The 27060-nt window shown below is 42.3% G+C and overlaps 9 protein-coding genes and 1 further gene across 9 annotated transcripts; 5 read left to right on the top strand and 5 right to left on the bottom strand.

Moving 5' to 3' along the window:
* Positions 1–6: 6 nt before the first annotated feature.
* On the bottom strand, positions 7–1029 carry BMT6 (25S rRNA (uracil2843-N3)-methyltransferase; the record flags this gene model as incomplete). Its single annotated transcript, XM_003644504.1, has 1 exon — positions 7–1029. One exon carries the CDS (start codon positions 1027–1029, stop codon positions 7–9), a length of 1023 nt encoding a protein of 340 aa, XP_003644552.1.
* A 416-nt stretch (positions 1030–1445) lies between these two features.
* RPL22A (60S ribosomal protein eL22) lies at positions 1446–2068 on the bottom strand (the record flags this gene model as incomplete). Its single annotated transcript, XM_003644503.1, has 2 exons — positions 1446–1793; positions 2057–2068. The coding sequence occupies 2 exons, from the start codon at positions 2066–2068 to the stop codon at positions 1446–1448; spliced, it is 360 nt and encodes a 119-aa protein (XP_003644551.1).
* A 435-nt stretch (positions 2069–2503) lies between these two features.
* Ecym_1510 lies at positions 2504–5436 on the top strand (the record flags this gene model as incomplete).
* Positions 5437–5552: 116 nt separating this feature from the next.
* FRS1 (phenylalanine--tRNA ligase subunit beta) lies at positions 5553–7340 on the bottom strand (the record flags this gene model as incomplete). Its single annotated transcript, XM_003644502.1, has 1 exon — positions 5553–7340. One exon carries the CDS (start codon positions 7338–7340, stop codon positions 5553–5555), a length of 1788 nt encoding a protein of 595 aa, XP_003644550.1.
* A 680-nt stretch (positions 7341–8020) lies between these two features.
* Positions 8021–13105, bottom strand: RIM15 (protein kinase RIM15; the record flags this gene model as incomplete). The annotated part of the gene is made up of 1 exon (XM_003644501.1): positions 8021–13105. The coding sequence occupies one exon, from the start codon at positions 13103–13105 to the stop codon at positions 8021–8023; it is 5085 nt and encodes a 1694-aa protein (XP_003644549.1).
* A 789-nt stretch (positions 13106–13894) lies between these two features.
* On the top strand, positions 13895–14992 carry REX2 (Rex2p; the record flags this gene model as incomplete). Its single annotated transcript, XM_003644500.1, has 1 exon — positions 13895–14992. One exon carries the CDS (start codon positions 13895–13897, stop codon positions 14990–14992), a length of 1098 nt encoding a protein of 365 aa, XP_003644548.1.
* Positions 14993–16648: 1656 nt separating this feature from the next.
* Positions 16649–17488, top strand: HAC1 (transcription factor HAC1; the record flags this gene model as incomplete). Its single annotated transcript, XM_003644499.1, has 1 exon — positions 16649–17488. The coding sequence occupies one exon, from the start codon at positions 16649–16651 to the stop codon at positions 17486–17488; it is 840 nt and encodes a 279-aa protein (XP_003644547.1).
* A 1616-nt stretch (positions 17489–19104) lies between these two features.
* On the top strand, positions 19105–20514 carry SHM2 (glycine hydroxymethyltransferase SHM2; the record flags this gene model as incomplete). Its single annotated transcript, XM_003644498.1, has 1 exon — positions 19105–20514. One exon carries the CDS (start codon positions 19105–19107, stop codon positions 20512–20514), a length of 1410 nt encoding a protein of 469 aa, XP_003644546.1.
* Positions 20515–22322: 1808 nt separating this feature from the next.
* Positions 22323–23270, top strand: RPI1 (Rpi1p; the record flags this gene model as incomplete). Its single annotated transcript, XM_003644497.1, has 1 exon — positions 22323–23270. One exon carries the CDS (start codon positions 22323–22325, stop codon positions 23268–23270), a length of 948 nt encoding a protein of 315 aa, XP_003644545.1.
* A 187-nt stretch (positions 23271–23457) lies between these two features.
* Positions 23458–25779, bottom strand: MNL2 (putative mannosidase MNL2; the record flags this gene model as incomplete). Its single annotated transcript, XM_003644496.1, has 1 exon — positions 23458–25779. One exon carries the CDS (start codon positions 25777–25779, stop codon positions 23458–23460), a length of 2322 nt encoding a protein of 773 aa, XP_003644544.1.
* Positions 25780–27060: the final 1281 nt, after the last annotated feature.

Raw genomic sequence — 27060 nt, 5'->3', positions numbered from 1 at the left:
CCCAACTTACTTCTTTCTGTAGAGCCTGTAGAAGACGCGCATATTTTCTAATTTCATGGGGTAACTCAAGTTGGCATCCCCCCGGTACCACAATGAATCATCCTTAGATAACAACTCCCAATTGCCTTTTTCTTGTTCCCCAGGTTTCCCCAGTAGAAGGGTATCTATTAAAAACTGGATTGGGAATCTTCTACTTCCTATGGTTATATGAGAGTAACTGCCTGCACTTTCAACGATCAAGAGTAGACATCCTGACGTACAATGAGTATTTAGCTTCTGAAACAGTCGAACGGCCGAGACTCTGTTTTCTAAAAAGAGTTCATTAGTGGTGAAAAGAGACGTGATAAGATCTAGCCTTGGTAACTGCAAGTCAGCAAGAGGTATCTTCAGGATGTCATCATTTTTAAATTCCACGTTAAGGAATTTACTTTGCTCATGCAACCAATTGGTATTAATCGAATCATTCAATCTCTGGATAATATCTTCCCAGTTTGAAATATCGACGAGTGTTATAGAGAGTCTATTTTGATTCGAACAAGGTATCTTTTTCTGAAATTTAGAATTGAAATCCCTCGACAATGTAAAGGCACTCACCAGCGCTACCAGTTCTCCACCGGCTCCGCCACCTATACACAAAATATTGTTGGTCAGGTCTTCTGGCTGACTTCCAAAACTTGTGCTATGGCACCTACCCACAGCGGATGACTTTACATTTGCGGCTGCAAAATTTGAACCGGCCAAAATGTCAGCAACAGGGGTTAGAGTTGCAAACAAAGATGCATATGCAACTGCTCTTGATGGTGACCATCTGCAACAATATGCAGCTCGTTTACTTGCCGTATTGAACGCAGAAATGTAATCCCTATTGTAAAGATCCGACTTGACAATTTGAATTTCGTTGCTCAACTGTTGCTCATCGCTTTCGTATAGTTCTTGCTTAAAAACCACCTTAAACAAATCAAGAATCTGTTGCGGGGGTAGTGTATCTTTATGATGTACCGGGAGAGAATGCGACGGCTGCTTAGACATCCACCAAGATAATTCACAAACGTGGCTGCATTAGATTTCTCTGCATCAAATACCGTTTATAAAATGAAAATGTAGTTCATCTTTTAGGAAAAGCTGACTACACGGGACGAGGACGATGCAAAATCTCAAAACGCTACAGCTACGTACATTTCATAAGCAAAGCGGAAACGGTAAGGATAACAATGCCACAAAACATCCGCCAAGCCCCAAATAGGCTTGCGGGTGTGTTCTAGAAGCTACTAAGACTATCCTCATTCTGTACATAAGTCTAGAAATGTTCCATAAGGTCGAAGAGGAGAGATTCCAAAGACTCCCCCCTCGTTAAGAGGCCCATGTGCCAATTAAAAAAAACCCAGAATTTTTATTAAACAGAAAATAATCCCTACAATACAACTAGTTTATTTATGTTGGTGCGTTTATTCCTCATCCTCCTCGTCTTCTGGGGTGACTTGGTAGAAGGTCAACTTGTATTCGTTGGTGCTGCTAGACACGAATCTGATCCAGTCTCTCAATTGGTTCTTCTTCAAGTACTTCTTGGTCAAGTACTTCAAGTACTTACCAGAGAACTTTGCGGTAGAAACAATGGTAACAGTGGAACCATTCTCCTCAACAGTGATGGCATTACCCAAGTTACCGAGGTGGCCGTCAACCTTGATGTGTTCAACCAAGTACTTAGCGTAAGAAGCTGGGTCGAAAACACCGTTGTCAGTTGGAGAAGAAACGTCAACAGTAAACGTCTTAGCGATCTTTTGCTTTTTGAAAGTCTAAAAATAAAATATCCGTTAGTAAAACCAAAAACTTTGGACATCTTGGAAGCCTACTGCTATTAAAAATCACATCTTTGAAGGCTATGCCTCCCAGTGAATAATTTAACAAACAGAATAGCTGTTCTATAGTAGCAAAACACCTGTAGTCTTTGCGTTCATTAAAAGATGTTCCGATAATAGAAATAGGGAATTCCAATACACCACCCAACCCGCCAGAAAAGCCGGCGGTCAAGCAACTCTTTCATAGCTCAATCACATACATTTGGAGCCATCTTTGATATCTTAGTGCGTGGATCAACTGTTTCTGATTGAGTACCTTTCAGCAACCGCAGTCATAAGTGTATCCGTAGATGCAATTGATTGATTAAATGTAATTTTTCTCCAGTACACACCGGTAGGAGCGCAGCGCGCGTCTGGAGGTTCCAAATCCAAAATGCGAAGCGAAGCCGCTCAAACAAAGTCGGAATAAAATTCGAAAATAAAACGGATGTACGGATGTGTCTTATAATGTACGGATGTAACAGTCACAACATGTCAGTCCCTTTATATTCTTTTCCCAAGATTATATTAGCTACATGTATCATAACAAAAGAAATATGCGAAATATGTGATATTACAAGGTAATGGACGACAAGGTAGAGCATACAGCAAGTATTAGGAAATTTTAGTTGATTTGTTTAGACTACTATATCATAGGGATTTAATCAATGAGCAAAAAAGATCCATCTGTGGGACTGAGGGAGCTGAGGATTAGCAAACATAGTCACATCGTTAAGGATGCAATTGTCAAAAGCACAGCAAAGGATAGTGGGGGTGGGGATGGAGGGGGGACGAATAGGAAGTCGTGGCGGCTAAGTGTTATGGATGATTTACAGGGCTTGTATGTGTCAGATATGATGAAGAGAGCATTATATGATTCGCACGCTCGCAATAAGCGAAAGGGGGGCAGTGTAGATGAGAAGTCAAGTGCTAGTGCCAGTGCCAGTGCAACAGGCAGTGGGAGTGCAGCGGCTGTAGAGACTAAGAGCAGTTCAAGTCCAGGATCTAACGAGGTGGGGGATAAGGAATCATCTTTTGATGTGCACATAACAGATCAGAATGATTCTTTGTCGTCTTCAGATGAAGAATGGCAAAAAATGCCAGCCATTGCATCCTATGATGTATACGATGATGATGGAGAATTAGCAGTTTCGAAGAAGGCTGAAAGTGCTGGGGATGTTTCCCAGTCAAATGTATCTTCTGCTTCATTTGGTTCGGTTGTAAATCCTAAGGATTCGGGTACATTTGGATATACCAAAGCAGCCGGTGAAATGCAGGCACAACGTGCGTATGCCACAAATAAGAAGACTGATTTCCTTTTTAATAATAAAGTAATGAATAATTCTACGGGATCTATGGTGACAAGTGATACAACAGGTGAGTTTGAAGGCGATATTACTTCTCATTCTGTTGTACGATCTGCTATAGATCAGCTGGCGCTCACAAACACATTATTAACCGATAGAGAAAAGTTTGCATACCTTGGGGCTGTGACAGTGCTTATTAATCAGATGTGTACACTTCTGGCGAAGATTTGCTTATCCTCAAAAAATGTTGTTTCAAATACGAAGCTTGCACACAGGCTTCAAGCCCTCCAGAAGAATATGTCTGAATGGCAGAGCACAATCTGCCAACGACTCTATGCGCATATGGGAGTTACCGATGATGAAACTGGGATGATTCAAAAATTGACCTTACATGGAATTGAGTTACAGGATTTGTGCAAGTGTCTCAAGACTAGTCGCGTAATTGAGAATCCATTGATAAAGAACATAGGTGACGTAGTCCTTTCAGATGGACTAGAGTCCATCAAAAAACAGGGAAAAATTGAGATCGATGTGGCATGGACAATTATATGTGATTTATTTCTACTTCTACTCAACGATTCTTCCTATGATAGCAGGTCAAGAACACTTCTAATTCGTTTTGCTGAGATTTTAAAAATATCCCGTTCTGAGATATGTGAATTTGAAAAGCGTGTTACAGACACACTAGAATTGGAGCAGTCAACTGAAGATCAGGTTTGGAATGAAAAGAATCACATGGACGAAAGGCGAAAGGGGAAAGGAAAAGGAAACTTGCTTATGTTGGTCTTGCTACAATTGGCGGCTCGCTTGTCCTTGGACTGTCAGGCGGGTTACTTGCTCCTGTTATTGGTGCTGGTCTTGCTTCAGGATTATCAACTATTGGTGTTTCCGCAGCCGGATTTTTGACAGGCGCAGGTGGCACTACAGTAGTTGCAGTTTCAAGTACAGCTATAGGTGCTAACATTGGCCGTAAGGCAATGAGTAGAAGAATGGGCAGCGTTAAGACTTTTGAATTCAGACCGTTGCATAACAATAGAAGGGTAAATTTAATGGTCAGTGTATCAGGCTGGATGGTTGGCAAGGAAGATGACGTTAGGTTGCCGTTTTCTCCTGTAGATCCTGTAGAAGGAGATTTATACTCTTTGCATTGGGAGCCAGATATGTTAAAATCGACAGGTCAAACAATAACAATATTAGCAAGTGAGATTGTGACCCAGACGATTCAACAAATCCTGGGAGCAACAGTGTTAACCGCATTAATGGCAGCTATTCAAGTGCCTAATCTGCTATCGAAGTTAGGCTATATCATTGACAATCCCTGGAACGTCTCTTTAGATAGAGCTTGGGCTGCAGGTTTGATTCTTGCTGATACACTCATTGCTCGAAACTTAGGCGAAAGACCTGTTTCTTTGGTGGGCTTTTCTTTAGGTTCTAGGGTAATTTACTCTTGTCTAGTTGAATTGAGCAAAAAAAGTGCTATCGGCCTTGTTGAAGATGTTTATCTATTTGGTTCTCCATTGGTATATTACCGTGATGAAATGGTTTTAGCTCGATCTGTAGTTAGTGGAAGATTCGTCAATGGTTATTCAGACAAGGATTGGATATTAGGATACTTGTTTCGCGCAACCGCTGGCGGATTAAAAAGTGTTGCTGGTATATCTCCAATAGAGGGTATTGAAGAAATCGAAAATATGAATTGTACAGATTTGGTAGAAGGTCATATGGCCTACAGGAAGAATATCCCTTCTTTGTTAAAGAGGCTTGGAATATCTGTTTTAAGTGAAGAATTTGCTGAGATCGATGATTCCCCAGATCCAGAGCACATTAAAAGGCAACGGAAATTAGTTCATGACTTACAAGATGTGCAACATAAATTATCTAATAAAAAAGATAAAAAGCATAAGGGCACCTGGGTTTCTAGGTGGTTTAAACCAAAAAAGGAACAATGGCAGGATATGTATGAGGAAAAGTTGAAACATAATCATTCTGAAAATTATGTGAAAAACAAGGATCATGATAGAGCTGGTGGAGATATAGTACACGGGGATACTGAGTCACCTATAATAGATCCCGATGCTTTGGTTGAGGAATTACAACATCTTCGCGATGCTGTAAACAAAGACATGCATTCGTACAAGGATATTAAAGTCGTACCGTCACATACCTCAGAAAATGAATCATCAATTGACAGCCCTTTGAAAGGTACGTTAGCCACCGAAAGCATGGACCATGATAATGAGAGTTTTGGTCAAAAGGAGACTATGACATTTGCATTTGCCGATGAGTTGCAATGAACTGAAGTGTCGATTCTATAGTAACTAGTCAGAAAAAAAGTACGATAATTTTCTATTTAAATTTGTATATCTTAAGCCTACGTTTTATCGAAGCTATTTAGTGGTGAACCAAAAATTTACAAGAAAACTTCAGAATTCAATTCTACATAGGAACCAACGTATGGGATTTCAAAATTGTTCATGACTTCAGGATGCAAAACTCCTAGGTGACCAATTTTCTTTGCGGTCTCACCTTCTCTAGATCTGAACATGACTACTGCACCTCTCCCTGGGAAAAATGTTGGCAGTGAATCATCTTCTTCGATCCAGTAGCCTCTACCAGTAGCCGCATTTCCATAATCTGCAACCCATTGAGTTCTGAAAGTTTGCATGATTTTGCCCAACAAGCCCTGAATCACTTCAAATCCAGAGTTTTTACCAACGTATACGGCCGCCCAATGTCGTTCATTAAATGCTTTTCTTTCCAAAATCTCATTCTTGAAGACTACGTCACCACTTTCAAAAACCTTGATAGGCAGGGATTGCTTCCTGTTTTCCTTGACTGTCTTCAATATACCTGGTAACAAGGTAGTTCTAACAACTTGGTATTCAATAGTCTTCGGATTTGCTAATTTAACAGCCAGTGAGCTATCATCCTTAACTCTCAAAAATTTAAAGTTCTCGTCATGAGAGCACAAAGTTAATGGCATTACCTCTAACCAAGAGGCCTGAGAAGAAGCAAGTCTGAAGATATCAGAAACCTTATTTATGGGCAATGGCGCAGCAATAAAGTTCCCATTAGAAATTTTTTCCTGCTTTGGCAAGTTATTGTAACCATAACCAACAGCAGCATCCTCAAGGATATCACAAGGATGAAGAATATCAGGTCTGGTTATTGGAATTGTGACCTCAAGCTGATCTTCATCTCCTGCCACTGGTACAGCATGCAAAGACATTTTCTTCAAATAGCCACAGATTTGTTCAGGTGAATCTGTCAAACCTAATGTGGAATTGATGTAATTTACAGACACATTCATACTTCTGGGTTCAAAGTTAGGAGTGATACGAGATTCATTGTTGTGAATGGAAATTACTTCCACAGGTTCAACAGTGAAAGCTTCATCACAATAGCGAGAAAACATGGCCACCAACTGGTTTAAGACGATCTCTGCCTTTGTTTTATCCGTGGCAGTAATTTCAATGAACACGTTACGAGTGTTCAAAGTTATTTTCGAGTGCTCTGAATTAATTATTGGGGGTAAAGAACAAACTAAGTTGGTTGAATCAAGTATAACGGGGTATACTGGTGAGTTTTCGATAATGTGAACATAACGACCCAGGTTGTTCTTCTGTGCTGGGGTCTTATATAGTTCAATAACTTCTGCTCCAGTTAACATTTGGGTTTGATTCAAAGGAATGAATTTAAATTCCCTTGGGGGAAGCCCTTTATAGTGAAATGGGCCCTGGATGGTGTCGTAATCATGAGTACCCACAGCCACAAGAGTTCTGTTCCTGCACAAATTAGCATGTAACTTCTCCTGCAGTGCAATAAAGGAATCATAAGACCTTTTATTGAAACTGATGTTTCTTAAAATTGCGGCAGCAGCATAAGGTCTGATCTGTTCGGTTGACTGATCAACGTACAACTTAGTAGTTGGCTTAGTTAACTTATAGTTTGGTGCCTTTTCTCTACCCAAGTATTCGTTCAACGACTGAGCAATACCTTCAATACATAACAGATCGTAACGATTAGCACCAATTTCAATTTTATATTCTGGTTCTTGGCCGTTTTTCAAAGCTTCTTCAGTAGTGTCTTCATCTAGCTCGATGCCAAATTCGAAACAGAGTTCATCAAACTCTTCATTTGTATAGTTCCTACCCAATAAATCAAATAATTGCTGCTTGTACACAGATATAGTAGGCATCTCTTGAGGTGCTATTTCTCAGGTTATCAATTAAACGTGAAGCTATTTTATCGATGTAATGCTACAAAGAAAGGTCATTTCTTTCATTTAGATCCAAACAAAATTTTTGTTAAAAAGAGAAAAGCACGTGACGAACAATTCGTAATCGTACAAGGAGATATTTATAATCAGCTTTCTTTAAGCAAGCTAATCCTCAAGATCGTCGCCATAAGCAGATTTAATACAAGAAAGAGGTTATAGCTACCTGCAAATGAACGTTGCAAATTTTGGATACTGTAGTTTCTAAGAATTCGCTTCAAATGGTTGCGCGCGTTCATGGTTTATCTTAAGTCGTACAATGTTTGTGTGGATCATAATGTAATTGTCAGGTGACAATACAACAGGCTGTCACAGCTTCAAATAGGAACAGTCTATCTACAAAAGCGATTACGGCTGTCAGTCTAAAAGGCTAGAAGCTACCGGGCTCTTTTTCATAAGCTGTATAAAGGATAATTGTTGAAGCATAGTATATCAACGATTTCGTAAGATATAAATAGTATGATAGGTATTAATGAAAACGTCACAAGCAGCAGCTATTCAAAATTAAGGACACATACGCATATAGACAGACACATTAGTTAAACCTAGAAAGAAAATTCCAACCACATATTATTTATTATGGGCAGCATTGATTCTTTTGTTTAAATATCTTGATCACTCAGGATAGTGTCCTCATGTTGCTGTTGTGACTTTAATAAAGCATATTTGGAAACCATTTTTCTCAACTGTTCCACACCTATCGGCCTTTCTAAGACATCATCAAATATATTGCTCCCAACATCGTGATAATTCACAGCAACAGCAACGATTGGAGTGTTGCAGTTTATGCTTGTAGTATGCCTTAGTAATCTCGCAATGTCAATAGCTCCTATTTTGGGCAATTTTAAGGTGGTAATGATTAGATCGAACCTGACACCACTTGTGGCACGCCTGACTATTTCGTCTCCAGTACCAACTGCTACTACAGAACAACCAAGCAACTCCAAGTCTCTAGCCAAACGGTATCTATGAATAGGAATAGGTTCACAGAGCAATACATCCATATTGTAGCCAACATCGCTAATCCCAGATGAGCTTTTACGACCACTACGTCTGCGGCTTCTCAATGTGTTGACTTTGGAGAGGGCAGCCTGGCGTTCATCGTCTTCCATGGATATTTCGCTGATACTCGTTCTTTGCGATGAGGTTCTGGAATGCATCCTTGACCTCGAAGTTCCAATGTTCTGAGTTGGAGAAAGCGGCGACTTGAACTTAGTGATAGAAGGGCTTGGAGAATTTTGGTAATCTACTTCCAAAGAGGAGTGCTGGTCCCATGTATGTCTTCTTTGTGTTATTACTGACGAATTGGAAGCACTGGTTGTTTGTTCTGTGCTGTTTCTTCTACTTGGAGAGTTTGTCCTTACCATTTGAGGAGAACCCGATCTACCAAATGGTACCTTACCACCTACAGGCATTGAACAGATAGGAGATGAGGCTGATGATCCAGGATTCGCAGGTTTTAGCTTGGTAGAGGTTTCTGAAGAGGAACTTGACAGCGAGCTAGGCGATCCTCTTGTATGAATATGGTCTGAATAATGCTCGCTTTTCAATCTGTTAATGGTATCTTTATTTGCTTTATCCAATGCGCTTATATTACGGTAGCTAAAAGAGCCAAATTCCGTTTGCATGTCATTCAATTTGCTTGGCCTCCGTTCCCTTAAGTGTGGAGGGATAGCCAAAGGTATGTGTTTCAGTGTTTGGGAACTGGTGTTACTACTACCGCTAACGTTTTCTTGGGATAACGAGTCAAAAACTGACGCAATACTCATCTTCGGTATGGGTGTGCTATTTCCACTACTGTGATTACTCGCTTGTTTTTTATCTGTCCTAAATGATTGGGTTGGTGTATTCAATATACAGTCGTTATGGAGGTCGTCCTCACCATAATTATCCCGCAGCAACTCATCTAACTCTGCGCCCCGCAAATCGAAATAGTCTGTATCTTCTGGGTTGTCTAAAGAAGGCACAAAAGAAGCTTCCTCATCATAAACTTTATCCCAGTTAATACCTTTAAAATAAGGATGGTATTTGATCTCTTGTGCGCCATTGGCACCAAGACGTTCCTCTGGGTTGAACACCAATAACTTAGTGATCAAATCCTTGGCTTCAGGTGTAAGATACTCAAGCTCTGTCTCCTTATTAGGGAAGGTAGGCCAATCAATTTGTTCATTTAAAATGTTTTTGAACACTTCTTCAACAGTTGGTGCATGAAATGGAGGATAGCCCAACAAAAACTCGAATAGAATACAACCGACAGACCACCAATCTGAACAATCGCTTTCTCCCGTACCCAAAATAGTTTCTGGTGATAGATAGTCAGGGGTGCCAAAAAATCTTTTACTACTATCCTCATCAGGATTGAATAGGGCTAAATCACGAGAAGTATCGGAAGTATCGAAAGATACCACCGACGCATTCCGTTTTGGTAGGCTACTACTGCTTGGTGGTGCAACCAATATAGGAGTTTGTTGTTGTTGTTGTTGTTGTTGTTGTTGTTGTTGCTGCTGTTGCTGTTGTTGTGAGGCTGGAGGCTGAAGAGTCTGTTGTAATGGCAGTTGCAGATTTGAAGGGGGAGGAGGGGTACCTGATCTTGATATATCTATCATTGAAAAGGAAACCTGGGAGCCAGTTCTATGCAATGTTTGTGCATCCAATTGCGAGCGTGAACTTGAGATCGAATCAGACCTTTCTGCCCTCCTACTCACGATTAATCCCTCCAGCAAATTTGTGGGTGTAGCAGTGCTTGTTCCCGAACCACTTCCTTCCCCACTTCCCGCTTCTTCAGGTGTTAAACTATTATGTCTTGATTTGGTAGTGACATTTGGTAAAGTGTAATGTCTCCTGTGCTGTTTCTTGTGACGCCTAATCAATCCCATTCTAGATAGCCCAAAATCTGTCAGTTTCACATGGCCGTTAGAATCAATTAAAAAATTCTCTGGTTTTAAGTCGTGATGAATAATACCACTAGAGTGCATATCATCCACTCCTATGATAACCTCACTAATATATTGTTTTGCCCACTTATCGGGTAAATTCCCCATCATTTTAATTAATGTTCCCAAGTCACCTCCGCTTAGATATTCCATTACCAAGAATAAATTTTCTTTATTTTGGAAAGTTGCATATAGCTTAGCAACATAAGGTTTCTCACTTTGGACCATCATAATCACACGTTCAGATTTTACGTTGGTTACTTGATTTTTTAAAATCATGTCCGATTTTCTCAACACTTTGATGGCAAAATACTCACCGGTAATTCTTTTATACGCCAAATATACACTTCCATAGGCACCTTTACTGATGGGTTTAATAATATCATAATCTTTAATGGAAGGAGTTGGTGCCTTTGCTTGATTGGTGGCTAAAAGCAATGGTGATAGGGGAGGTTTAGGTGCAGCCGCAGACGCTAAATATGTATCTGGAGATAGAAAATCTGTACCTACCATAAATGGAGATGACATTGGCGACCTCTCTCCAATACTCTTAACTGTACTTTTCCTTTGGATGGACGATAGAGGAGTATTCATTCCTACAGATGACAGGGGTGATCCTTTCCTTGGAGTTAAGTTCATTATTGTATTCAGTTTAGGCAGGTTCGTTTGTTGTGTGATGGAAGCCCTTGGAGTACTAACATTATTCGTTTTAGATTCTAAGGGAGCACCAGATATAGTTGTACTGGTTGTGGTTAAAGTCAAAGGATATGAATTATTACGAGAATGTTCAGGGACCGATTGCCTAGGAGTAATAGACCTTGATAAAGGGTGTGATCCTGAGTTGGACCTCGAAGTATATTCTAAAGACGGCACACCAACGCTCATAACGGATTTTAGATCAGGAATAGGTTCGGAACCAATGTAATTTTCTGTAAGGATTCTGCTTTGAGGTCTCTGTGGTACCGGTGTAGCTATTCTAGAAGACGGGCTTGGAGAAGGTGGGAACAGCGACTGTGATATTGAGGTTGATGTTGATGTCGATGTTGCAGTTAATGTTGCAGACGTTGTTGTTCCAGCAATGATATTCGGGTTTCGTACATTATCTAATACCTGATCATCTTGCAAGTTAATTTTATTGCTTTCGATTTTATCCTTTATCAACTGTACTACCTGATTATCGACCTCGTTTTTTATTTTCAACGAATGCATCATGGCGTTATCCAACCTTAGTACAGACTCCACTTTTCTCCTCACTAACTTGATGGTATCAAAATAAAGTTGGTTGGTGGCAGGATCGCTAACATCAAGATGGGCATCCCATGATATAACGTGGTCGATATTATTTTTTGTATTTGGAGAAAAACGATAGCTTATAGATTGCATGTGGAACATACCATAGGGGGAGTCTGTTAGTTGTGAATCATTAGTTAAAAGCTCACTTGTGTTGATATTTATCGCGTCTTCACATAGGTCACTGAGCATCGATAATGATTTGAATGGAAATTTAATGCTCTGAAAAATAGAACTTGAATTCTTTCGGGAAGTAGATGTTCTTTTAAATGGGTTAACGTTCAAGTCAGAAGATGAAGAGGCTGATGATAGATGAGAATCCGAGATATTTGGACTGTCTTCTACTTTTGGAAGAGGCAAGCCCTTGTACTCTGTAACAATAGACTCGTTGTATTTTATAGACCTAATTATGCCATCCAATAATCGCTTGAGTTCCACTAACTCGTCATGTATTAACTGTACAGTGCTCTCTATTCTGTGTTCACAAACACACATGCGAGAATGAGTTTCCAACCACCATGCGGGGACCAAAGTCTCACATACGCGACACAATTCAGATTTGGGAGTGGGTAAGTCATTTTCATCCAAGATCCCCATCTCCTCTATCCGCTGAAGATAATTTGAAAAGAGTTTTGCGCCAAACCCTAGCCGCTTCACGAAGTCCGGCGGTAAGTCATCTAACTCATCAATTTCATAAAACGGCCTCAAAATCCACATGGAGTAAGTTGGAACGCCGTTGGTACTATTGTCATGAATTATTGTTCCTTGCGCCTCTAATTCAATGACATCCTTACTCTGTATAAGACCCACATGGTCGAGCAGCACCTCCTCTTTCAATACACTCATGACAGGAACCTCTATTTCTGCCATCTCTTCACGATCACCAGCACCAGTACCGTCGTCGTCGTTATCAGAATCACCACCACAGCCACCACCAGTTCCATTCCCATTCCCATTTCCACTCCCATTCCCAACTCCAACTCCAACCCCCACCTCGTCATAATCATCGTTCTCATCGACTTTATCTGCCCTGTTGTCACCTGTGGCATAAGTCCCGCCATCCTTAGGAACCCGTAACCTTGTGAGAAATCTCACACTATAGCTACGATCATCCTGACACATCATCGACAATGCCTTCTGGAATACCATCTTGTCCTGTTCGCTCCCAATAATAATATCGGAAATAGGACGCCCCACAATCTCAACACATTTGGTCCCGACAACAGATTCCCACACATGAGAAACATACTTCACATTCCCATCTAGATCCAATTCCAACAAAACCGATGGATTCTTCGCCGTTGCCTTTTCAAGATACTGCAGATAGTTCATTGAGTTCACCGACGAATTCGAAGACGAACTAGATGACTCTGTATCAACATCACTATGATCTCGGTGCTCCGATGTACCTGGGCTTAACGGCGGAGATATCGTCCGCTGTAGCATGTTTAACCTAACAGCCATGCTTGATTACCTCCTTCTTATCTTTCAGGGTATATTTACCACACGAACAAAAAAAAGGCTAGATTATTAAAATAATATTCAGATTATGACTACTGCTCTACAACCTTTCCCTTCCTTTTCAGCACATGTAAAAACCCCCTTTCCCTTCTGCACTTCACGTTCGTTACTCGTCTCTTACCTCTCTCTCTATTACCAGTTTCACACCAGCCTCTCTTTTGTGTTCGTTACAGGATAACAGAAATGTTAATTTTAAAAGGGGGGTAGGATTAGCAAGACCGGGAAAAGGTCACGAACCCTATCTGTATATGGTTTTAGCTCCCACACAAAATCTTACGGATTAATAACTAATAGAGATAGATACAGATACAAAGCTTGAGCAGTGGGGATAGCGACACGACCATCGTTCGTGCAGCTAACCTTGTCTAAATATGTATGTCTATGTGTCTACGACTATTACGGTCTGAAGTCTTTCATATTTCTGGAGATTAGGCTTACCTTGTTTTGTGGTGTTTTGATCTCTATAGAAGGAGAAGTAGGAAGTTTGTTTGTGTAGCTTGGCGGTCCTGGGGCGGACTGGGGCCACCGGGCCCCGCCTGGGGTCCGGCCTAGAAGGGGTTCTTAGGCAGAGGCCGTCCGGAAGCCGGGCGAGTTTCTGGAATTTTCAGCTTAGACGGTTTTCTCTCTGCCTGCTGATGAGAGAGACAGACAGCAAGAGACAGACAGCGCGACAGAGACGGTAGGATATAGGGTAGATAAGCCTAATAATAGCTCCCCCCCCCTTCTTTCTTTATGTTGAGATTTTTTAGCTTTGGCAGAAGTTTGGCAGTTAAAAGATATTTTAGCAGTACAGTTGTGAATTACAAGCAGGAAAAGTTGTTGTATAATCCATATCTTAGCTTGAAAAAGCGAAGCGTAGAAAAGGTTAATATGTTGAAAGTAGGTGAAAATGGATCCAAAGAAGCAGTGCCAGCCGTTCGCCAAAGATCTTCAGCAGCAGCAACAGCAGCGGCAGCAACAACGGCAACAGCCATTTCTGGATCCACATCCGATGCATCCACACGTGCAGAGGCTGCAGCAAGTAAGGAGATGGATGCTAAAGCCACTGTAAAATCTCTATTCAAGCCGATCGTCTGGATCGACTGTGAAATGACAGGTCTAGATCATACCAGCGATCAAATTATTGAGGTCTGTTGCATAATCACGGATGGAAATTTGGGCATTGTGGACTCGCAGGGGTATGAAAGCGTGGTGCACTACGATAAGGCGGTATTAGATAGCATGAACGAATGGTGTATCGAGCAACATGGGAATAGTGGACTTACGGCTAAGGTGCTAGAGTCGAAGAAAACTCGGGAACAAGTTGAGGAAGAGTTACTGGCATACATTAAGAAATACATTCCAGAACCTCGTAAAGGGATTCTTGCAGGGAACAGCGTCCATATGGATAGACTGTTTATGTTGAAGGATTTTCCCAAGGTGGTTGAGCACCTTTTCTACAGGTTGATCGATGTGTCATCTATAATGGAGGTGTGTCGTAGACACAACCCGGCTCTTGAAAAGGTCATGGACAGAAAACGGTGTGCGCATACAGCGAAGAGCGATATTTTAGAAAGCATCAATCAACTGAGTTGGTATCAGCAACACTATCTAAAGTCCAGCGAGGAAACCAGGAACTTTGTCGCTTCCAAGGTGCAAGAGAAGATGAAATGCACATCCTCTCCCTCCTCCTCCTCTTCCTCCTATGCAACTGACGGAAATAACGAAGATCTCGTTAAAGATGCGAAGCTACAAACTACTACTCAATCTTCTTCGGTTGCCAACGATCGTTCCGAACTCTGTGTGGCTGATTGCCCAATTAAGAAAAGAAGGCTTGAGGGATCGACATAAACTAGCATTTAACCGGGCTTGTTAGATCTCCTTCATTATCGTACATTAATCCTAAAACAACAAAAAACAAACAAATAAACAAATATTTTTTGATCACATAAACAAATGGCCATCACCCAAATGCAGCCATCGCATCATTCATTCCCCCAGACTGTAGCACGCTTGCCTGTTTGCACACATGCCTGCATCACGCCCCCCCCCCTCAATATTTCCATCACCAGAAGACCAAGACGGCTGTACTTCAACCATCTATAGCATAACCCTTCAAAACTATCCCTCACAACCGTGTTTTTTACTTCTAGCTATACTACAACTTGCTGCTATGGAGATTTTAATTAATTGCTCACAGAAACAAAATAAAAAGAAAACAACTATACAACATTCTACTCCTCCACAGCCTTATCTGTAGCTGTGATTTCCTAGTTGTATGTTAGTTTATTAGTGTTTATTTTTGTTTTATTATTACAACCTGCAGATGATGATCCTTTTTTTTTAATATATCAAAAACCTCAATCTAGCCATCATCGTTCCAAACGACCTTTATGCGCTGCATATCACCTGCGGTCCTTTTGAACATAGAAAATAACCGCAACTGCAGTGGCTTAAAAAAAGCACTTCGAGGCCCGTAATACCTCTTTTGTCATACGTCAAAAGAGTTTCCCTAATGAGGGAGCTGCATAGTAGACGCAGATTAACTTGACACATAGAAATCCTCCGTAAAATCTCTCTTCCACGTACAAATCTCCCTTGCAAACGAAACCAAAATAGAACCGTTGGATCCGGAATGTCAACAAAGTCCAAGAAAAATATGCCTTGGTTATTTATCTATACATGGCGGCCAAGAGAGAAGAAGATGCAGAGCGTAGTGGGGGTTTTGGCCCAGACGCACCATAGTTCGCCGGAAAAGACACCCGAACACCGCACGGCAACACGTGCCCCAGCCCCCTCGTACAATAGGTCTCCCCCGCCATGGTAACAAGTACCATAACCATACCACCATTACCATCATCATCCCTTCCCCATCCGCTGTGGGTGCGTTGATTGGTATGCGGAAAATATGAAAGGTATCATCAATCAATCCACACTTTCGCCCGCACGGGAAAAATATGCACTCGAGTAAAGAATTCACGCAGAAAACCACGCAGAGACAAATTTGTTCGAGAATGGAAATCTCACAGTCCACATACAGAGCCTGCATGCAACACCTTCCTGTCTCGAGCAAAGCCCCGTCGTACATAATGTAGATCCGAGAGGTACTGTCTCATGCTCGAGAAAAATAAAAAAAATAGGCGTCGACAAAAACGGTCTATTTATGGATCAGATGATAAATATATAAAGGAGAGGGAGAAAGTCTTTTTTGGTTGCTGATATTTGGACAAAATATATTTAATACAATAGTTTTTTTCGACTTCAGAGAGTAGAAGATACAGTACGGGCGTCTATCGTTTTTGAATTGGGACTTTGAGATAGGTTTATCTATTCCTTCCAGAGTTTACGACGTTTTATTGAAGAGTTCAAACTAAAAAGTTACCCATCCCCCCCTCACACACACATACAGACTACCACCCTGATATTTTAGAGGTTGGTTCTTTTTTTGATTTTATTGAAGAAAGAAAAAAAAGCAATAATTGGAGTTTTTTACTCTGCAGTCATATAATGAGCCATACAGTTAACGATATACCAGCCAATTTTAAGTCGACGCTTCCCCCAAGGAAGCGGGCCAAGACACAAGAAGAGAAGGAGCAGAGGAGGATCGAAAGGATTCTTAGAAATAGGAAGGCGGCTCATCAGTCGCGCGAGAAGAAGAGACTTCATCTCATGTATTTAGAGAGGAAATGTTCTTTGTTGGAGAGGATAATGTCTCATGTTAATCTAGGTCAGCTTGTAGAGTCTACAGGCGATCCGGAATTACGCAGAGCTGTTACTGAGTACGAGGCGGTTGTCAAGGCCGACCCTTCTACGTCGCCCGAGGCCAATGCCTCCTTCTCAGGTTCAGTGGAAGACAACGACAATTTGGAAAGATATGAGAAGGACGCGAATATTGAAAGTAGCAGTGCTTCCACTTCTGCCTTGTCTTCTGCGACCACTCCCATAGTGAAGAGTCCTAGTATTTCTGGAACTACTCCAGGGTCTCCATGCACTACTATCGTTGGCGGTGAAAATTCACGTTTCGAGCGTCGCGATTTTATTATAGAAAATGCAAACGATGCGGTGAAACCCGAATCCACTTCAACGGATTCCTATTCATACGTCGGCGGTGCCAACTATCACCACCCTTCATTTTCTGTATTCGAGGACTCGGACCCAAGAGTATTTTCCGGGAGCAAGGCTAACAATGAGTCTTGGAACCTATTGTTAACACAATCCCACAACTACCCATTAGGGGGTAGTAATATCTTCAAGGATGACATTAGCGAACCATTTGAGTTGACTGATAGTTCTTTGGACCTTGACCATTGGCGCAATCCAGCCGAGATTGTCCAGTGGAAAGAATGATACCGATTTTAATTTCTTTTACTAATGGAGATTTTTTGTTAGAAGCCCGCCAGGTTGTTCCATGTATGCGCATATTCTGGGTGTTCTGAAGTGTTTTTTAGTTTGAAAATCAACGTCTTAACGTCGACTGGAAGTAGAGCTCTCGGCGTTGATTTTTTTTGGTTTTTCGTTTTTGTTTCCTATAAAGCAAAGCAACTCATGGGGATGGGTATATCATCAGAACACTTTTGCAAGTAGCATATCGAAGGATACAGCTTGGGTCTTCTTCTCCATGTTATTATCGGTTCATTCTTTCTGCCCGAAGCGCAGTTAGGTGTATTACCATTAGAACTAGATGATTTCATCTCTATGGATTGAGGTTAAAGCCCGCGAGAAATTCTCTTCCGCGGCTTTTGATTCCTCAGTGTATTCTATATATGTCGTTTCCAATTTTTCAAGCAAGGTATTGTTCTATATTTCCGGGGTTTATCTAGACACCCACGTTGTCATAACCAACTATTATGTGAACCGTTCTCCTGTGCGGACCGAGCTGTGTGCAAATCCAGAGACTAGTCTAGTAAAAACTTCGAGCATCGAGTTTGGTGAGTGAGGCAGAACCTCCTGTGGCGCGCCCGTGGCTAGGGCTGCGACTGGGAGGTTCGACTTCTGATAATTGGAGGTCAGAGGATGGCGCCACTATTGCCCGCTTCCCTTCTCTGTTCAAGTTTTTACTCAGCTATTGATCTCTTGGCCATTTCCAAGAAAACTCCGGGGCGTCTCGGTTCACATCATCCGTGGGCAATGTCTAAGATTTTTTTTCATCTGTACATTAGTTTATGTCATTTTTGTCCTTGTTTTCTCCTGAACATTTTCCATTTTCCATTATACTCGATTATATTATTATTATTATTATTATTTCTAATCTTATACTATATACCAATATGTAACAAATACGAATTCATCATATTTTTTCATTTTTTCAACTACTTTTTCTATTCTGCGACTGCAGGTGTTTTACGTCATTCTCGAGGAACCGAACGAACCCATTCGAGCGTACTCCCCTCCATACCTATATTCGTACCAGCAAATCATCCCCCCTTACTGTGATTAACTTTACTTACTCTCGCTACTCAGGCACTGTTACGAAATACTATTCAATTAAACGGTATGGTTTTCACGCTTCTGTTTTGACTCTGTTTTATTTTTGCTCGAGTCAAGCAAGCAACAATGTGATGTCTCGAGAATTTCAGCGCAGTGCAGCAAGATGCTTCCGTACAGTGAGCGTAAAGTATATTTGATGCACGCGAAAAGTAATTTTAAGCTGGTTTTGCTACGGCGGTTTTTGAACGCAAAGGGGTCGTGGGTCATCCGCCACCTTTTACCTCTTCAATTGCACATTTGGTAACTGGCAAGAGTCAGTAGAAAAATTATACAAAAGTAGGAAAAAGATATATATATATATATTACACGTGAAAGACTTGAAGGAGCATTGAACTGAAAGGAGGCTATTGTCTGAAATTAGTACCCAGGACTTAATAGCAGTAGTAGCAACAGCAGCAGCAATCTTAGTTGCAGCAGGTTTATTAGGCTCATCATCCACAGCAGAGGCAAAAAAAGGTTTTCATAATATTGGCAATATGGTATATGCTTTATCTGAATCACACAAGAAATTAGTGTCTTCACAGTTAAGTGAAACGGATCCGGAGGTGGAGCAGATCATCAGGGATGAAATTGAAAGGCAGAGGCATTCTGTTGTGTTAATTGCTTCGGAGAATTTCACGTCGACTTCTGTTTTTAACGCTCTTGGAACGCCTATGTGCAACAAGTATTCTGAGGGTTACCCAGGAGCACGGTATTATGGTGGTAATGAGCACATTGACCGTATGGAGTTGTTGTGTCAGAAGCGTGCCTTGGAGGCTTTTGGTGTTACTCCTGATAAATGGGGTGTGAATGTGCAGGCTCTTTCGGGTTCACCTGCGAATTTAGAAGTTTACCAAGCTCTAATGAAGCCGCACGATAGATTGATGGGATTGTTCTTGCCTGATGGAGGCCATCTTTCTCATGGCTATCAGACTGAGAACAGGAAAATATCTGCTGTTTCAACATATTTTGAGTCTTTCCCATACAGGGTTGACGACGAAACCGGTATTATCGATTATGATACATTGGAAAAAAATGCTATCCTGTATAGACCCAAAATTTTAGTGGCAGGCACTTCTGCTTACTGCAGATTAATCGACTACAAGCGTATGAGAGAAATTGCCGACAAAGCAGGTGCCTACCTCATGGTCGACATGGCCCACATTTCTGGTTTAATTGCAGCAGGCGTCATCCCATCGCCTTTTGAATACGCCGACGTTGTCACGACTACAACCCACAAGTCCCTAAGAGGACCAAGGGGTGCGATGATTTTCTTCAGAAGAGGAGTCAGATCAGTCAATCGTAAGACTGGAGAGGAGATTATGTACGACTTGGAAGGTCCTATTAACTTTTCTGTCTTCCCAGGGCACCAAGGTGGTCCCCACAACCATACAATCTCCGCGCTCGCTACTGCCCTAAAGCAAGTAGTCACACCAGAATTCGTAGAATACCAGAAACAAGTCATCAATAATGCGAAAACCTTAGAAGTAGAGTTCAAGAAACTCGGGTATCGTCTAGTCTCGGGTGGTACCGACTCACACATGGTTCTAGTCTCTCTAAAAGAAAAGGGCGTAGATGGTGCTCGTGTGGAATATGTCTGCGAGAAAATCAATATTGCACTAAACAAAAATTCCATCCCTGGCGACAAGTCTGCCTTGGTCCCAGGCGGTGTCCGTATCGGAGCCCCAGCAATGACTACCAGAGGTATGGGTACTGAGGACTTCTCCAAGATTGTCTACTACATCAATGAGGCAGTTCAATTTGCACGTGACCTACAACAATCGTTACCTCAAGACGCTAACAGACTCAAGAACTTCAAAGCCAAAGTAGATGAGCACCATCCTTCCCTAGAAAAGCTTGCCCAAGAAGTCCACTCGTGGGCCGGCGAATACCCCCTCCCCGTGTAAATGACGTCCACTCGTCCTCCGCCCAGTCTCAATAGTACTCTTAATGGTTGCTCATTTCATTATCTGTGGTACGGAGAAAAAAGACGGGAAACGAAACGGGATCGCAATTCATGTTACGGCCTATCATCTATCTCACCACTCTGCACCCTTCTAACCTGTTCTTCAAAGTTGTATAATCGCTACTTCATATACAATATACATAACGTCGTCACTACCACTACTGCAACCTGCCTTCCCACCCACACTCCACGTATTCAGGGTCCACCATTAGGTTCATGTTCTACATGGACACTTCCGATCCGTACGGATGCATAAAGCTTTTTTTTCTGATGATGCTATTGTGATGTGTGAAGTCTGTCGTTCTCGTTCTCCGATAAGTACGGTTGTACAAACGTTTCCGTGTCGTTAGAGCATATCCCAGAGACATGCTTGCTACGCTCTCATTAAATGCCTTGTAGACCATAGGATGATAAAGGAACCTAAGGAAAATAGGTTTCTGAATCGATACGAACCTACGGCATCTTCATGGCTAGTTGCAATTGAACTTGTGGACTTGTTCTGAAACCTTGTAGCTTTTGGCCGGCGCAGAACACGATGTAGCGCTCGAGAACCAAGACACATACAGATCGTGGTCAATTTGGGTTCTTCCGCGCTCGGACGGAATATTAGGGAAAAGTCATGCAAGAATGTGGATTTGTACGCAATATTCTGAACGGCTGTCTCGTTGTCTGAAGGCATATAGTGGTAGGGCAGTGGTACCAGTGGTAGTAGAGGTAGTCGTAGTGCAATAGAGCAGTAATAGCGTAATGACAGTTACAGGATATTGTCGCGATGGGTAGGGTGATGCCGGCGGCGATGGATGGAATGGTAGATTGACGGTTTAACGAACTAAGAATGACTTTAGAGAAGTGTTACAAAATTGGAGCGAGGCAGATACAAAGGAATTTTTGTGGGATACAATTGAATGGAGAAGGACGAGGGGGTTGGTCTGTGTGAGTAGAACGAAAGCTGCTGGTGCTAGATTTTTCTACGGATTTTTTTGGTGGGCGAATAGGTGAAGTTTTTCTTTTGCAAGACATTATTGTCTGCCGATGTGTATCTATGCTGTTGTATTTAGGGTTGTGTATCGCGTGACTATTATGTAGGTTGTCTTTATGTTTTACGGCCTATTTTGCTTAGAATCTTTAGGGTGGATGGTTGTTCAGGCCGACATTATTTGGGCGCTATAGAGTAGCGTATACGGGAGGGATGGAGGGCAGTAGACGGGAGTCTGTCAGAAGTGATAAAGGAAGGATTTTATTTTATTCTGGGCGTGCATACAAATATATTGATGAGTGTCTGGATGAAAAAAGTATGTGCAAAAATGCAAAAAGGATGTGTATACGTTTAGGCACATAGATATGTACAAATGTGTGTGTATATGTCTAAATGGTATATATATATATATATATATATATATATATATGTGTGTGTGTGTGTGTGTGTGTGTGTGTGTGTGTGTGTGTGTGTGTGTGTGTGCATAAAACAGGATAAAAACAAAATGGAATATATTATATATCCATATATATATATACAAAAATTGTAATTTAGAAGTTTTGATATATAGTAGAGTCTATCTCCCCAGGTTTGTAAGATTTTGAATTGTTGAATTTTTGATGAATTTTAAGTTGCAGGAGGTTTTTGGATAGAATTACGATATATGTATATGTGTGCATAATATACATTTATATGTACATCGGTCGACCTTAATATTCGCGGTCGTTTGAGTTGGCACCGATAGACGAGAACCATTACAACGTACCACACACATGAACAGGGATCATTTGCTTTTGAACACCTACCGAAGTAACAGTACGTCGGCCAGTTCCAATGTCCCATACGAGCACTCTGCAACAATCAAATTGCCTCCGTTAACAAATCATCATGTACAACATCCGCACGATATTTCACCTCAGAATGCATCCACAAGAACTGGGATGTCGTCGCCCATTGCACCAACACCTCAGTTCAACGCTGGAACGGTTGCACCACAATCTGTATCAGCTCCCCAACTTCTACCCTCACCCCAAAGCAGACAGCAAGACACAGTCGTTTCTAATAATAATAACTACAAGTTACCCAAGTACGTCAGGACTACATGGAAACCTCACGAGGATGTTTCATTGCTGCACATCCTCATCGACAGCAAACATCAGTTGACGGACCCACAGTTTATATCCAGTCCTCGACGCAAATTTTGGCAGTGGATTAGCGACCAGCTGTACCGAGAGTCACACATCTCCAGAAATACCAGACAGTGCAGAGATAGATTTAATCTCTTATACAAAAAGACTAGCAAAAGATTCGCTGCCCAACTGCCCCCTCGTCCACACGACGAATTGGACAAGCTACTAAAGGTTCTCTTAGACTCCTTTGACTTTAACCCAGAGGGAAATATCATACTCCGCGAGCAACAGGTGCCTTCGTCATCTTCGTCGTCGTCGTCTGCAACGTTGAATGCTCCGCAGTCGCAAGATCAGTACACCCAAGAACAGCAGAACACCTTGGCGCCGACGTTTACAGCTGTTACAACTACTACATCTCAGCAATACCCCCATGGCAACATACCCATATCACCTATGGAAGAGCACTTATTGCAAATGCTTCATAACTTGACTGCGGAGGTTGGATCATTGAGGAAGGAAGTGAAACAGATAAAACAACTACTTTCTAGAAAGACATTCACAGACGCTTCACCCAATATCTCCAATTGGTAATAATTGATAATAATAGTGTTGTTAACTTCAAAAGTATTAATTTAACTAATCGATAGACAATTATGGAACCTCTAATAGAAAATTTGATATTTCTTTTATTGACAATAAACCCCCATACAAGTTATTTAGGTTTTTTTCGATTTTCGATTTTTCGATTTTTTTCAACTCACTTTTTATTTATTTTTATTTACGTGGGTTTGTGAAACATATTTCCTTTAGAAGAGATGATCCATTCATTTAAGTTTGCAACCTGAGACTCGTTACTGAACATCAGATAGTAGTACTTTAATGTTTTTGAAAACCATTCTGGGGGCATTTGATCTGCTCGGGTATCTAGGAAGACATCTTCGTAAGTCGACGTTTTTAATTCTTTATAACCTTTAGCGCTATGTTCTGTTAGTTTGTTCATTGTCGATTCCCACAGGCTCCAGGAGACCTGTCTCCATGAGGAATCTCCGGTGATGCGGTACATGTAGAATAAGCTTTCTACTAGATTGCTGTCGAGGTTGTACGTATTATTCCAGGCATTTATGAAAAGAGGACGGTTTTCGTCCCAAGACTCTAGGTTCAGTGTATATGGCAGTGCCCCATCCACAAAGACGTATTGTGCCTCTTGTTGCTCTTCCTCAGAATCGTCATCCTGCAGCCTATCTTTGGAACTCTGCGTTATTTTGATACCGTCAACTATTGCCTTTTTCCCATTGTTTTCATTGTAGTATCCGTCTTTTATTTTTTGACGTTTAGCATCGCTATCAAAGAAGCAGCCAGGCTCTGGGCACACATCCAAATGAAGGCTGGACGGGATGACGCCGAGGATATCGTGGATCCGGAAACACCCTTCCAGCACTTCTTTTGCCGCGGTGATGTATTGAGTTTCAAACTCTGGAAAGACTTTGGAAGCTAGAGCTAACATTCCAGGAAAGGAACAACTTTTGGAGGACATATCAAACTGCCGCATTACTTTGACAATATTCGAGTGCTCCAGTACTTCGTCGTGAGACCATGTTCTCACGGAACTCAACAGCCTGATTTGACTCTGAGGGGTCTTCTCGCTACTGTTGGGTTTTGGGAGAGCTGGTTCAAAAAGCATGTATTTGATTATGGCATTCATAGCGTCTGTGAACATTTTGCCAAATTTCTCCGAAAATTCTGGATCCACTATCAATTGAGACATTTCCAGCAAGCTTCTGTACCAAGCTTCCAGCCCATCCCAGGAATAATATTCTACGCGATTTTCGTGAACCCATGCGGCATCTGAGACGGCATTATCGGCCCCAGTGTTGTGAGTCCCTGCAGGGTATTGGAATGCGTTGACAGAAAGGCAATTGACGTATTTGCCATTGTATATAGTCTTCATACCCGCGGCAGCTGCGTTGTCATCACCAATAGTAGCAAGTTCACAACCACTAGGATCCACAAAGTCTGTTATAAGGCCAGGAAGGTCAAAATGACCGTTGGAGTTACGGGCCATGGAGTACATATTATAGACAGCATTGAAGTATTTTGGGTTTTTTGTTAGCTGAGTGAGCCGAGTGAATTCAACGCTCACCCCAGCTAATTCTGCCACAGCACTTCTGCGATAAGGGTACCGGTTTCTTAATGGTGAGTGGACGTCGAATGGCACCAGGGGAACAAATGGAGGTGTATCAAATGCATGTATGATTATATTGGCCAGCTCCTCCGCTTTCTCTAACAGGATCGGGTTCTGTATTAGCTCGTAGGCACCCAGCAGAGCGCCCAGTGTGGGATCTGTGGTTGCCTTCCACTGGGCAGGCAACCCCCCCAGCTCAAAGTTGAACGTCGAAAGATACTCTAGAATATGTGACACCTCATCCTGCGCGCCCATTAGGTAATGTGCCTCAAGCGACAGAATCATCGTGGTTGCAAAATGCGTGCTATCCGTAGCCGCCCGCGACAGAGGCCGTACATAATCGTGGCCCCATGCAGACTGCTTATACAGCTCCCAATCTTTGTCAAACACGGCCTTTATCGCTGCCAGCTTCATCTTGTCCTCACCCGTCCCTGCCCCATCATGGTCCGCCTGCACCACTCCCCGCGACACAAGCGTCCGGTCCTCATCCTGCTTAACCCCGCCACCGCCCGTCTTGAGAAACACCTTGGGCAGAATCGTCCAGTAGTTCAGCTGCTTCGGCAGTGCAGGTCTCGCTACCTCCGACTCCCACATCTCCCAATGCTCCAAAAGTAACGGGAAATACCGATTCTTCTGCACCACCGTCTCCACATCACTCAGTTCACTGGCCCCATCCTCAATGCCACGGCCAATCCCTTCATCCTTCAATACCCCATCACCGCCACCTCCCCCATGCACATTCCCCCGGCTAATCTGCGGCAGCAACTCCGTCTCTGCATACGAATTCAACATATCTATCTCATTCTCAAACGTATAATAGAAAAGAAGGGATACTGTGACCGAAAGCACCAACACGGATCTAATCCGCTTCTCCACCATACTCAACTTCCTGCAGACCATCCGAACCCAAACAAACATTTCAGCCTTCTTCTTCCTCTGGGCCCGGCTCTCTGTATCAAAGCTTCCCAAACCCACTGCTTTGTTATAGCTCTAGCTCGCAGCAACTCGCAGCAACTCGTTGCACTCGCTTGTTTTCCTCTCTATCGTTACCACAATTGTTCTCGAGAGTGCAAGAGCTTTCAAATCTTGCATAATACGGAAACCTAAAACAGATTGTTCCCATTTTCGCTCAGAAACGCGCACGCACGTGCGTGCGCCGTCCCCGAGTATGGGTCACGTGCCTCGTATTCGCACCGAGGAGGAAAGAGAGAAGAGGATGCTGCCGCGGTAGCCGCTGCCCCCGCCCACCAAACAATACGTCCGCACCGTATGCCTGCGCTGCCCAACGCCCCGGCCAAAACCAAAAGGAGAAAAACACAATGGACGCCAATGACCTGGCCAATCTTGGCCAACCTAAATCACAATAGGTTCCTGCACAGGAATCGCAAACCACAGCGTAATGCCGCACTGCGGTTCCTGTGTAGCTCCGGGATCACGTTTCTTTATTTCCCGTTGGTGTGGGTGTTGGCGTTACCCGGATTGGCTCTTCTTGTGGCGTGCTGCTGCGGCGTGAGGCGGTTCGGAAACATCAAGAACGGCCATGGCTTCTCTCCTTTACGGTTTTTTGGTTTCAGTTAGTTAGCTTTGTTGTTGTATGTGTTTTCATAGAGAGAGAGAGAGAGAGAGAGAGAGAGAGAGAGAGAGAAGAGGAGCTTATAGTTTTATTTTTTTAAGTGATAAACAAGGGCATTGAAATTTGCGATAGGTTGGTCAGAGAGAGCGTGACGGGCAGATAGAGAGCAAGAGGATTGTAAAAGTTGGATTTCCTTTATATTTGTTCTTTTGTAGGAGTGTTGAAGTTTTGTTTTGGTTTTGTTTTTGGTTTTTGTTCTGCGTGGGAAAGGAAACTTGAGGGTGTGAGCGGGGCGAGATAGATTGCATCGTTTTTGGAGGGAAAAAGCAGTAGTTTTGAAGACGTAGAGTGTTATAAGGAAAAATAAGGAATAGTGGCTGGTTGTGATGAGCAAGCGGTCGCCTAATACACCGATTTCTGGGCATCAGAAGAAACTCAAGACTTCGCCTCCGGGGTCGCAGGAGCGGGGTGGTGGTGTTGATGATGGGGTTCGGCGGCAGGTTGTTGTTGTTTCAGCGGAATTGGAGCGAGTTCGGAAACTCAATCAGTTTTTAGAGTGGGAGAGGAGTATGCAGGTTCGAGAGTAAGTAAGGGTAGCTATAAGGAATATGTAAGTAGTAGCTAGT

Source organism: Eremothecium cymbalariae, chromosome 1 (assembly GCF_000235365.1).
Source record: "Eremothecium cymbalariae DBVPG#7215 chromosome 1, complete sequence".
Lineage (NCBI taxonomy): Eukaryota > Fungi > Ascomycota > Saccharomycetes > Saccharomycetales > Saccharomycetaceae > Eremothecium > Eremothecium cymbalariae.
Note: the sequence above shows the minus strand (reverse complement) of the source record. Positions and strands in the feature narration are given on the sequence as shown.